At 39.5% G+C, this 13,007-nt stretch overlaps 1 protein-coding gene across 1 annotated transcript in view; it reads right to left on the reverse strand.

Annotated features, from left to right (window-relative positions):
* Positions 1-13,007, reverse strand: part of HDAC9 (histone deacetylase 9) — a 659,352-nt gene that overhangs the window by 12,462 nt on the left and 633,883 nt on the right. Inside the window, exon 27 of the mRNA XM_045006744.1 lies at positions 2,814-2,898. Within this exon, the coding sequence (XP_044862679.1) occupies positions 2,814-2,898 (85 nt within the window). The remainder of the gene's footprint in view (positions 1-2,813; positions 2,899-13,007) is intronic.

A 13,007-nucleotide genomic window follows, 5' to 3' on the forward strand; every position in this document is an offset into this window, starting at 1 on the left:
TATCACCTATTTTTCATGCACAACTACAACTGAATGTACAAATTGGGCCTCTGTGTATTTTCAACTACTGATGTGCAGGAACAGGCTCATCAGTTGTAAATGCATAGCGCAGGCAATTGCACAACTACTTTTGCTAGCAGCCCAAACTATCCTATGGATTAAAAATCCAGCTCTGTCTGAAACAAAAGCACCAGGAACAAACAGCTCACAACTGACAAAACTGACATTTTCACTTTCCAAGGCAGGAATGTGAAATTCCACTAAGCTTGTTATATTTTCTAAGAAGAACATTTGGGAGTTTATGAAGTGGGTTGCCGGTCCCAGACATGCGCAGTTTGTGGCATCGATTACTTCTAAGAATAAACTACGAAACCAAATAAGTAATCTAGGTATGCTTTTGTTTGATGCATAAAAAAGTGCTCAAGTCTCCAATAAGGCAATGGGAACATTTCCCATTCACAAAGGAAATAGTAACAGTGAATGTTTATATCACGTATTTTTGTTACAGACATTGCAAAGTACCCTTCCTTGAAGTACGTGGGAATGTTGTATGTGGCTTAGGCTGACATTTTCCCTGTATAAAGAGCTTGGTTGAGGGGTGGTGCCTAAGCGAGGGAGAACAACTTCTTTAGAAATACATATTGTATGGTTGTGGGGAATACTAATTCCAATTGTATCATATCCCCATAAATACATGATACCATTGACACAAACAAAGAAGTTTATACAAATTCCATTCTACTTAGAAACAATTTGGGTTTTCTCTTTGTCTGATCTAAAATCTGCAATTTCCAGCCTGTTTTTGAAACAGAGATGGAGCAAAGGCAATCCTTGGACTAAAACACTGATCAGAGGTTGTAACATTTAAATACTTGACATCAGAGCTGTATCACAGAAACAAAGCATTAAGTAATGCACATGCCAAAGCAGGATTTGTCAGTATTTTGTCCTGTCTAGTTTTAAATGTTATACGTGATGGACTTTCCCAGGTTATAATTCTACAGCTTAACACATTTCACCCACAAAAGTTGTCCCTGATATTCAGCCTATATTTCCCTTCATCCAATTGTTCCTACTGAAGTAATTCCCCCATGTAACATTCATACTCGTTCCTCTCCATCACTAGTGTTTACTCCTTTCAAATATTAGTAGACTGTTATATCCTCTCGGTCATCGCTTAGCCAAATTATGCAGATTTGGCTCTTTTAAGTCAATTCCTCCAATCACAGCCATCATTAATATGGCTCTTCTCTGAACTGCCTCCATTTTGTCAAGATTTTTCTGGTTATATGTTGCGCAGAACGAAATGCAAGATTCAGGTTGCATCAGAGATCTATAGAAAAAGACTATTGCCTTTGTGCTCTGTGATGAATATGGCACCTAAGTTGTTTTGATATTTTTGCTGCTATATTACCTTGTACATGCATGGCTTATTTTTGTCCACTAGTATCTCGAGGTCTCTTTCAGCATAACTGCATTCCAGATTTCTCTTTCCATTCAACCGTTTTGTTTTTCTCAAATATTTCTTCTCTCAAATTGAATTGTGTTTTGTTATTTTTTTGTCCAGGTTTCTAATCTCTCTAGCTCCCTATGTATTATTTCTCTTCCCTCATTAGCCTTTGCAGCTTACCCAATTTTGTATGGTATGTGATTTTCATTAACAAGCTGCTTACTGTCTCCTCCAGATCATCAGTAGAAGATATTAAAGAAGACTGAACCTAGCACCAGCTCCTGCTGTACTCCACTACACATATCTCCTCAAAACTGACACTGACATTTATCACGAATTCCTGAAGAAAGCTGATTTAATTGTGACATTTATTTACCTGAGTGCATAAATGGGAGCAGGGATAACTTATCAGTTATGTAGCTACACATGAGTTTTCCGATATCTTTTCGCATGTGAAGAAATATATGAAGAACTGACCAATTATTCAGTATTATTCACATTTTTAAATATGATGAATCTGCTTTTTTTATTCACCCAATACTAGCAGAACATGTGGTATTCAAACGAAATCTAAATATAAATGGCACCAGAGGGTGATGAGAAAGAACTGGCAAATGATAGGTAGGAAACAGGAAGCCCCCCCCCCCCACTTAGCCTGTCTGGAAGTAGCACATGGTGGCAAGTGGAGGAAGGTCTCTATAGCTGAGTTGAGGTAACTGGGAGCAGGGCAAAGTAGGAAGGTGTAGGCGGAAAACTTAGCAGTGAAAAGTGGGTAGCAGCAGTGGGCCACAGACAGTGTATGTAGGGGAGGTTCAGGACTGGTGTTGGGATACATAAGTGACATGCATAGGGAAGGGGTGGTGGGAGGGAAGCACTGAATATTTTCCCGTGTGGCAGCAGCCATTTTAAGTATCCAGATGTAGTTTTAAACTCACGTCTATCTCAACATGAATACATTGAAAAGGTATTTGTCTGCAATTTGAATCCAAAGAGACTATGTCATATCCCTAATATACCCACCATAGATCTACACTCCCCCTTCCCTCCCCACCCCACACACGTATTTCTCTCACTGGATTGCAAGACTAAAATGCTTGAAATGAGAGTTGTGCAAATGAAAGATTTTGGACTATATGGGAGTAGGAAAGCTTTGATTAACGTTAACAACTCAGCTTTCTAAGTGTTAAATCATCAGTGAAAGAAAAGATGTGCCAAAGAAATGAGCACAAGCATACATGTTATAAACATGTATTGTGTATATGCTCAGATATCATATTTTTGCTTATTCTTTACTCTGTAACAAAAGTTTAATCAGTTGTCTCTGACATAAATTAATAACAAGAGAAAAAACACTGAAACATACTTTGAATTTCAGTGGCCTTTTGTAAAGAAGCCATTGCATTCATATTAGGGGTTTGGTGCAGCATATCTTCTGGGAGAGGCTCCAGCTGCAAGAATAGAACAGAATAATATGAGCAGAATATTATGAATTTTCAATAAGACACATGGAAATAAACCAAACTGAAACAGCCTAATCCTCAAGAGAAGCTCAGCCCAAGAACTAGTTAACATTTTGCTGGTATCAGTTCTAAAACTATAGCCACAATTTTGTTTTCTGTTTTTCAGCCATGTAATTGAATTCCAAGGGGCTTTTCTATTGGCTGCAAGACTAATCTATGGAGTCTCTGAAGCAGGTGCATGTCTGTGTATTATTCATTAAAAAAAATGTTAGTTATTTGTGTAATTTTTGTAGGTTCCTCACAAACCAAATTCCATTGCGTCTGTATGTGCAGCTGGGCACTCCAAACAAAACCTTGCTGAAGCCGCATTGGGACTAAACAAAAGTGTGCACTCTATTATCTTTATTTTTCTAGTGTTATTACATCTAACCATCTTACACATTTCAACATTGTACAGTGGAAAATTATAAAACACAGCTGCTCTTAGTAGCCTTGTGTTAATTTCAAGTAAAGTAGTAGACAAAATCAGGGCCGCCCAGAGGATTCAGGGGGTCTGGGGCAAAGCAGGGGAGCTGCGGCGCTTGTACTCACCCGGCGACGGTCCGGGTCTTCAGCGGCATTTCGGTGGTGGGGGGCCTTTCAGTCACTCTGCGTCTTCGGCAGCACTGAAGGGTCCCCCACTGCCGAAATGCCGCCGAAGACCCGACCGCCGCCGGGCCAGGGCTCGCGGGGCCCCTGCAGGGCCCAGGGCAAATTGCCCCACTTGCCCCCCTCTCTGGGCAGCCCTGGACAAAATGCTTAAGCATATCAACAATAAAAGTCATATAAATTTTATTTGGGCTCCACTGTACTTTTCCTGGCTACATTTACTTTCAATACCCTTTAGTTTGTTTATGTGTTTGAGTTTGCACATGCATGAAACAAAATGCCAACATTTCCCCCTGTGATTCTATTTTCAATGGCTCTAACTAGTCTAAATGGAGAGCTAGTGTGGTGGTTAGGGGCCTAACTTGACCTTTATAAACCTGGGTTCAAGTCCCCCATAAACCACAGATTTCCTGTATGACCTTAAGCAAATCACCTAGTGTCTTGCTGCCTTGGTTTCCCATCTGTAAAATGGGAATAATAGTACTGCTCTATGTCATACTGATGTTGTGTGTTGCTCAGATAATACCGAAATGGGGATAGAGGGCTAATAAGTACCTTAGATAGAGAACCTAATATGTCAGACATGAATGGATCCTAAATTAAACACTGGGACCTGTGAAATATCAACATGTCATGATATTGAGCACTGACATGATGACATTGTATCATGATGCATGATGATATATCATCACAAGAGCCAAGCAAAAAAGGTAACTCATGTTCCATCTACATTCATTTCAATTTTTAGATGAATTCAGCTGTGCTCATGCCCCTTTCTGTACACCTTCCATTCTACACACATTAGGGCAATTAAGTTTTACTGGCACAAATGTTCACAGCCATCTGTGTGAGTTCTCATGGAAACAGCAGCTGCAATTTGTACATATAGATATTGATGCCAGAAGTATTTGCACACTCATCCAATCAAAGGGCTGGAATAACATCATGTGAGTCATCTGCCCAATCATGACTAAGAAACTAGCTCTTCTTTTGAATATTTGTAAACGAGGTAAACAAATTCAAAAATATATTTGTTGAATAAATTTGTATGATGAATACACTGGAGAGAATTTCAAACTTATATGGATATTCTGTGGGCAGAAAAAGAGGCAAACTTGGCTCACTAATTCATTGTCAATGATTAAATCAGCTCTAGTCATTACATCAAGGAGGTTAGCCTGGATTATAAAGAGGTGACAAACTAAGCAAATTTACCCAAAGTCCCAGAATTGCTGGGATTCAGGTAAAATGATCAGCACGGAAATATTTTAATGCTGATGAAATTCCAATTAGGCTTTTGGGTTAATTCTCATGAGATGAATGGCGTTATTCATACTTGTTTTTATCTGCCTATGGTCCTGCATTGGGAATCTACCTGGAAGATTTTCTTTGAAACCATAAGAATTAGCAACATAATTTATATTAAAGTAATATAAATGTTGGAATTCATCTTGATTGCCAGAAAAAGGCTGCTACAAATGTCAGCCTGTACTAATGCCATAAAACCACTGAGGATGCCAGATTGTAATGGTGGATTGCTGCTTTTTTAAATGATGCATTAAGACATGCCAATCCAGCTTTAGGATTAGAGCTAGTTGAATAATAAAAATCAAAGAAACTGATATGTTTGCAATTAACAAGTCAACTTTGCTTCACTGGTCTTCATAGGTCATAGCATTCGGTTATTTGCAAGAACTTGGATAAAAGCTGAGTATTTGTGAAAATGTTCATAGATCACTAATTTCACAGATTTTAGCCCAAGTGATTATTCATCTGAAAATTCATACCGGAAGTCTGGTATTTGTTAATAACCATTATTCATTTTTGTCATTCATTATTCTCTATTTAAAATGTTTCAGACATCCAACCAGGAAGCAGAAAAAATACTATGGGCCCAATGCTCAGGTCCAGCTGGGCTGAGCTCAGCACAGATCCACAGGCAGGAGAACAAAGGAGACTTAAAGCCACATTTTTACACTCTTCCAATCCTTATGGCTACTGGGACCGAATTTAGCTCCTGGAGTAAGTTAGAACAGATTCAAGGCTACTCTAACCTGCACCTCTGGGAGCCATTGCATAGGCTGTGGAAGATGCTCCAGCTGTGCTTTGTTCCACCCTCAACATATCCTTCCTGTTCCCCTGCAAACTCCTTCTACTGGATAGGAGTTGGTGATGTAGACATAGCTATTGTAGCTCTATGCCAACCAGTGTTTCTCCTAATCAAGGAAATCAAAGGGAATCTCATCAGGCAACTTTCATAAATTGGTTGGACTGGGGTCGAATGATATGTCCTTGTGTGATTTAGGAGGCCAATCACACACCTTAATTAACCGGTAATGAACCATTAAAGTGAAGAGTTCACAAATAACTCATAAGCTAACTCATCTAAAATGTCTGATCAATACTTATGAATAACAAATACATGCACAGAAATCAGGTTAGGTTCATGAATCAATCGCAAACAGAAAAAAAGGGCCAAATTTGCAATCATTATTATTCACGATGAACATTTTGGTCAGCTCTTGTAACAGACCTGTAGCTGACATGGATTTTCAGTGTTTGTTATCTAAACTTCCCCCCCCTCCCCACCCAAAAAACCCCCTCCCTGTAACTATTCTAGCTTGGTTTCAACTGCAGAAATGTTCTCTGTCTCCATATTCTTTGCAGTAGCCAGGCAGAATGCTGGATCCTGTTCCATATCAATAAAACCACATCAGACTCCAGACGTAAGTTCATTACATTATACACCCTGTTCAACCCTGATGCACTATTGTTACAAAAACACTGTAAAAATAAAGCCAGTGGATTATTACAGCTATTTCTATACTCCTTCTGCATCAGGGAAAATAATTTCTGTTGGCAGTGATCCACTTTTTGGATATAGCTACATAGACATAGGGGTGTCCCTGGAAAATATCAGGACACAGACCCAACAGTGAACAAAAGAAATCACTCTACACCTGACAGTCATAGCACCATCACCTTCACTCCTACACTTCTTGGCATTCAAATCATGCAGTTTATTAGATCTGGAGCCGAAGAGAATAGAAGTTGTAAAGAGCACTGGAAATACATTTGCAGAACAGAATCTTTCAGAGAGGAATGACTCAGGTCAGTCCAGGACCAACAAAGCCACTTAAGGGAGAGCTTGGATCATTTACAGAAGGCAAAATTTTCAAAGGATTTGCACCAATAAATTGGGCTTTTTTGTGCCCAAGGGAATGTAATGGAATTTGTGTCCAATAAGCATTTTCAAAGGAAAAAAGCAACTGTGCGCCACATACATTGGATAGTCAAAAGTTGCTCCAAATGAACTGTACTCCTATCAGCAAGTGGCATAAAAATACACTGCCTATCAAATTTTCACAGGCTTGGAAGGTGATGGTAAGGGTGTAAGCAGTTTGCCAAAATTTGAGACAATTGCCATCTCCAGTGGATGAGCAGCCCAGACTTGGCACCTGACTACACTGCTTCCTTAGCCCTGCCATGTTTTAAGGAGCAGAAGCTAGCTTTATTCATGGGTGTTGGTGAATTTGTTTAGAGAAAAAAATGACACCCAGGAACATTTTAGTCACCCTCAGGCTTAAAGCAAGGGTTCTGGAGAAGGAGATGGTGATGGTAATAGATATGGGGTCCACAGATTCCATGGATGCCTGAGAGTCAACCATACACTTCAAAGTGGGTCTACAGGCCATGGGGGCTTTATAGACTTACTGGAGATGGGATTTCTCTTGTACAGGTTTGACCTGATAACCATTCTACAGCTGTGTGAAGAGGAGCCAGAAGGGTTTGTGGAGAACTACACACATAGAAGCCATGACTGAGGTGGTCAAAGTCGCCATTGTTCTGGATAAGTCATAATAGCAGACTGTTTGCTGCCTCCAACTCCATTCAACAGTGTCTGTGAGCAACTCCCAGGAGTTTTAGTAATTATATTGGCTTCCCTAGGGGCAGACATGACCAACAGTAGGTTCATGAGAGAGATCTTTGACACTGCACAGCTCCTATTCCATCCTGTGCAGATGTTGACCTCTGACAATATTCCAGTGATCATAATTTTGCACTTTTGATAATTTAGCCCCTAAATATAGGGGAGGTATGCTAGGTGATAATAGAACTGAGTACAATATCTGCAGTGAGAATAAACACATTTTAAGTTCATCCCCTTTCAAATATGGAAGGCTTTTACCCACACATTTTTTTTTAAAGTCTGACTCTTAATCTCCACTGTTTCTTCCTCTAAAACTGCTCAAAGCTTCCCTTTGAGGTCCTGTTCCTTATACTACCCTTTATTTGGATACCTTTCTTTGCTTGAACCAGCTTTTGAAATATTAGAAAATCCCTGTATGAGCCAGGCTGGGCAGTAAGCATGTCGACATAAAGCTCTGCCATAACGATAGCTGTAGATATCCCCAAGTTGTATCAGAATTGGAACAATGCTTTTCCATGTAGTCTTTCAATGTGGGAGAGATTTCATTTAGGAGTCATATATCCTTCTTATTTTGAATGTTAGGAATTTTCTGAATATTTCTATATTTTAGGTTTATATAGAAGTATTTTTGGGTGGAAATTTTTCAGTGCTCCATAACTGATATGTACAACATGAATAAATCCATTTTCATTAGGGAGTATATTTTTAAAGGTCTTAAGGGTGGCTAGGAACATAATGCCCAAGGACAGTCAGTGGGAGTTAGGCACATGACTCCAATTTATGTGTTGGAAAATCTCCCACTAGTAATATATCACTTTTGAACCAGTTCATCTTCAGTCTTCTTGGCCAAGCCACCTCCTGGCTAGCACTGGCCACTTCTGGGACTATAATGTCACCCTATTGGTGCATACTTTGCATTATTGTAGACTCCTCCCACTGCTGACTTTCCATTTTGGAGCACCTTCTCCCAGGTTTATGCCAGCCAGAGTTGACATAAACCTCAGGTGAACCAATGATTGTAATTGTATTAATTATTTGGTAATAATGACAGATTCAGATTAACAATGAAGATATGGGCTGTGACCAGGCTTAACTTTCAATTTAAAATTGATCTCCGGCAATTTTCACTTATGTGTATGCTATTTGGGAAATATTTCCATTTTAGAGAGAGAGGCATTTACCTATTCTGGCAAATCACACACACCAACTCCTTTCTTTTTTAATGCAGTGTCTGCGTTCTTAGCAGAGCTCTTTGCATAGCTGGCAAGCTTCCCCAGATTCACACCAAATTCCACAAAAATGGGGAAATGCCAACTTTTCATCATCTGGATGAAAGCTGCAGAGCACTAGTTTTCCATTTAAATTGCCAAACACACCCAAACCCAAGATCCACTAATTGCAAGAAAGCAGCACATATTTCATACATACAGATTTTTAAATGCCCTTGGTAGCCAACCAATCACAATTTTTTGTCAGATTACCCTTCAGAAGAGTAATTCAAGCAGGAAGAATATTTACTAGAAGATGTTAAATTTAGCCATTTAAAAATGTTTTCCTACTTTGGGCCAAATCCAGTCTTGGCCAGCACAGTAAGAAAGAGTAGACACACTTCCTGATGTGTCCTCTGCTACAAGGATCCTGCTGGGTGGAATCCACCATGGACTACACTTTGCTGCTTCCTCTGAGCAGGAGGACATCTGGTAGTAGTTAGCACTTGCTACAGACTCTGGGACACTTGCTACAGCATATGGGGCTGGCTACTAGATACCTCCTTAAGCCTTAGACCGTTTCTTCTTGGGGACAAGGTGCATAGGGTACAAGTTAGCACTTGCTCCAGACCATGGGACTAATAGATAACTCACAGAGCATTTCTTTTGTGGGACAGGGTTCATATTGGTTTGGCTGTGTGCTATGGGGAGATCCTGCATGGCTGCTTACAAAGGGGATTGGGAAGGTTGTTGTGGAGAGAAGAATTAAGCCTATGACTTCAAACCAAAGTAGTCTGGGGAACAAAGGCTTAGCAGATATGTCACTGCACTGATATATTATTAGCCATCACCCACCAAGGCATGGTGGTGGAAGGGCCAGAGAGGCTATTCTAGCCCAATGACTGGAGTAGAAGCCATGGTGTGGGACCACTTTTACTTCCCAGCCTGGGCATAAGATTCTCACCACTACCACCCTCACAGAGATGCCCAACACCTAGTCCAAATACATATATAGTAAAGTAATACAATTAATCTGTGATGGAAAAATATGGATTAATTCAGGGGTGCCCAACCTACAGCCCGTGGACCATACACGGCACACAAGAGCGTTTCATAAGGCCCACGGCCTGCTTCAGCACAGTACATTAACAGTTGATTCATCAGCGTTTTGTCATCATGTTAACATCATTTTAGTTTACACAAGTGTGTATACAGACACTGCTGTACATAGAAACAACCTATCTAAATACATACAAAACAAGATGAACTTAAAATATAAATTGATACAGGTGACTTTAAATCTTATTAAAATATGTAGAATGTGTTTGGCCCACACAAGGTTTGTGCTTGGGTTTATGTGGTCCTCCTGTGTAATAAGGTTGGGCACCACTGGGCTAGTAACGGAAGCCAACAGGAAAAAAGCACTCTTCACAGAAAATGAGGGAGCTGAATTTTCAGTGCAAGGCTGCATCAACATCTCAACAGCTTCCTGGTTTAAAAGTAATTTCTCTTTTCTAATTAGCTAAAACCATCATTTCTTTTGTTTTGACAGGTGCCCATGTAATGGATGTGATCTAAAACCACTAACAGAAGACGTCTAGGACATTTTACAGCAACTTAACCTCATCCTTCTTTCTTTACCTGCATGAAGGATTTCACTGTTTTGATTTTGGATTTCAAGGGAATCCAATTGCTTAATCACTTCTCGCCTCTTCGGAAGATTTCCTTCCTAGGAGGCAACCCACGGTGCTTCTAATTAGCTTTGCATTTAGTTCAGTAAATTGTCTTTAAAAGAAATTCATGTTTTTCTTTTTGTGCACAAAGGTATGAATGATAAAAACTGAAATCTAGATACATTTATGTCTTTGTTTATGTCTACATTGTTGAATTTTTGCTTCATTTATTGTCTTTACAAATAAACAACTGCTATGCTAAGTGTTTCTGATAAAAAAAAAAGCCAATGGCTTTTATTTTGTAGAGTTCCATATATGTTTTTGTAGAATTTCCAAAATGAATGTTCACAACACTTCTGTGGAGAAGTTCAAAAGTATTCATCACACATTGATTGCCCTGATAACTCGTTTAAATGTTGAGATCTTCCAAGAAAAAGAGACCTTCTGAAATGGATTTTTTGGTTAGTCTTCAAAGTCAACATTTGTATGAAGGGACTTTCCTTTACCATGATCAAATTATTTAACAAAGGTTAATTCAATAGCATATTCTTTTCATATTGACCCAACTCATAATTATTAAGGGGAAAGTAAAAGCTATCTTCCTAAATAGATCACTTTCATGAAGGCCACATGTAATTAAAAGCAAGTTTGGGTTTAGTTTTGGGGTTTGGTTTATTTTGGGGGGAGGTTGGGGGTTGGTTTTGTCTTTTTGGGGTGTCAACTTGTTTTTCTTGCAGCGATTCAGAGACAAATTAGTTAAAGCAAGCATTTCTAGCTTGTAAGTCTGTTGTTTCATCTACGTCTGACTGGCTCCCCATGAAAGTTGGAAGTTACTGCTAGTTTTACGGTTACTCTTTTTGTTATAAGTTATTCTGCTGATAATAAGACATACGAAGCAGTGTATTGCTCTACTGACAGGTCCTGGCCAAGAACAACATAGGCAAGGAAAAAAGAATTTAAAAAAACCCTGCAAAATGTTTATGAATTCTAATCCTCAGCACATGAATAAATACAACTGACAAACTGCAGAGTACCTTACAAAGGCCTTTCCTGACCTTTCTAATTTGAGTTCAATTGCATGTGCAGTGTTTAGAAGCCAAAGTGGGCCTTGCCAGTGTTTTTAAACTACGGTTGCAGTACGTATCATTATTTGTAAAAGTGAAGTGCCAGATAATAAGTTATAATTACCCTATTAATCACCTGTAAAGAATTGCATTCAAGGAAGAATGCATCTTCAAATTACAATAATTGGTGACTTAAAGAAACCAATTTTTTCTGTCCTTGACTGGAGGAGACTTTGTACTTGGCTGTGCAAATCTACAAGCATTCTGTTGAAATGAGGCAGTGTACACCATATATATGCTATGGTCCATATCCTCATCTAGTATTGATTGGCATAACTCCATGGAAGTCGATAGAGCTGTGCCAATTTACACCAGGTGAGTTGTCTTTACAAATAAACAACTGCTATGCTAAGTGTTTCTGATAAAAAAAAAAGCCAATGGCTTTTATTTTGTAGAGTTCCAAATTCGGGACATCTGGTCACCCGAGGTGGGAGCATAGTTTCATTAGCATTATTTATCTCCCCACAAGGCTGCAAACGTGCATCTACATGCCCTCCCTTATCAGCCTGCCCATCTCAGCAATAGTCACCGATTTTCTTTGAGCAGTTTCTTATGGTGGTGATGATGACATAGTTTCTGAATCTTCCATCTCCAAAATTAGCAGGAGCAGTATATGCTCTCTCCTTGCGGTAACATTGTTCAGTTTTGGTTTGGAGATGTGTGTCTGCCTGTTTCCTGCATGTCCCTAGTTAGATTTAATACTTGGAAAATAAACATGCTTGTATTATAAATTATAATGTAAGTGTACATGAGAAGAATATTTATTGTGTGAGAGGTTTCAAGATCTTAATGTTCATGTCTTTCCTCTAGTGAATTATAATGCACATGCACTCACACTTGTCTTCATCTTCCATTATTAAAAGTCCTCCCTTCCATTTATTACGCTATATTTTGCAAACAGATAAACTCATTGACTCACCCAGCCTACTTTACTGGCCTCAGATTACTGGTCCCCCTTAAGAGCCAATAGAGTTAGGCCAATGTTTCAGTACACTCACGCATAACTCACAGTGAAATACATTTCATGTCTGTTTCCAACTGTAGGTATTTTTCTGAGAATGCAGAGGGTCAGCAGCTTTAGAAGCAGTAGCAGGTGTGAGCCAACATTAAAACAAAACGAGGCCTTTCTCACAAAGAAGCAACATCACTAAATGATCATCGTTGGCTGTGGAGAGTCAGGCCCCTGGCATAGTGGTGGGAGTAGGGCGACCAGACAGCAAGTGTGAAAAATCAAGACGGGGTTGGGGGGTAATAGGAGCCTATATAAGAAAAAGACCCAAAAATCAGGACTGTCCCTATAAATTCGGGACATCTGGTCACCCGAGGTGGGAGCATAGTTTCATTAGCATTATTTATCTCCCCACGAGGCTGCAAACCTCAGAGAGATATTACCTTAAATGTGTCCAAGCTAACCAGAGCCAAGCAGAAATCAGGCTGACACATCTCCAGTCTAAAGCTGGGCAGGGTTGCACTGTGAGAACATTGCTGTTGTGGCTGATTTTGAAGGAGAAGG

Source organism: Mauremys mutica, chromosome 2, assembly GCF_020497125.1.
Source record: "Mauremys mutica isolate MM-2020 ecotype Southern chromosome 2, ASM2049712v1, whole genome shotgun sequence".
Taxonomy (NCBI): domain Eukaryota; kingdom Metazoa; phylum Chordata; order Testudines; family Geoemydidae; genus Mauremys; species Mauremys mutica.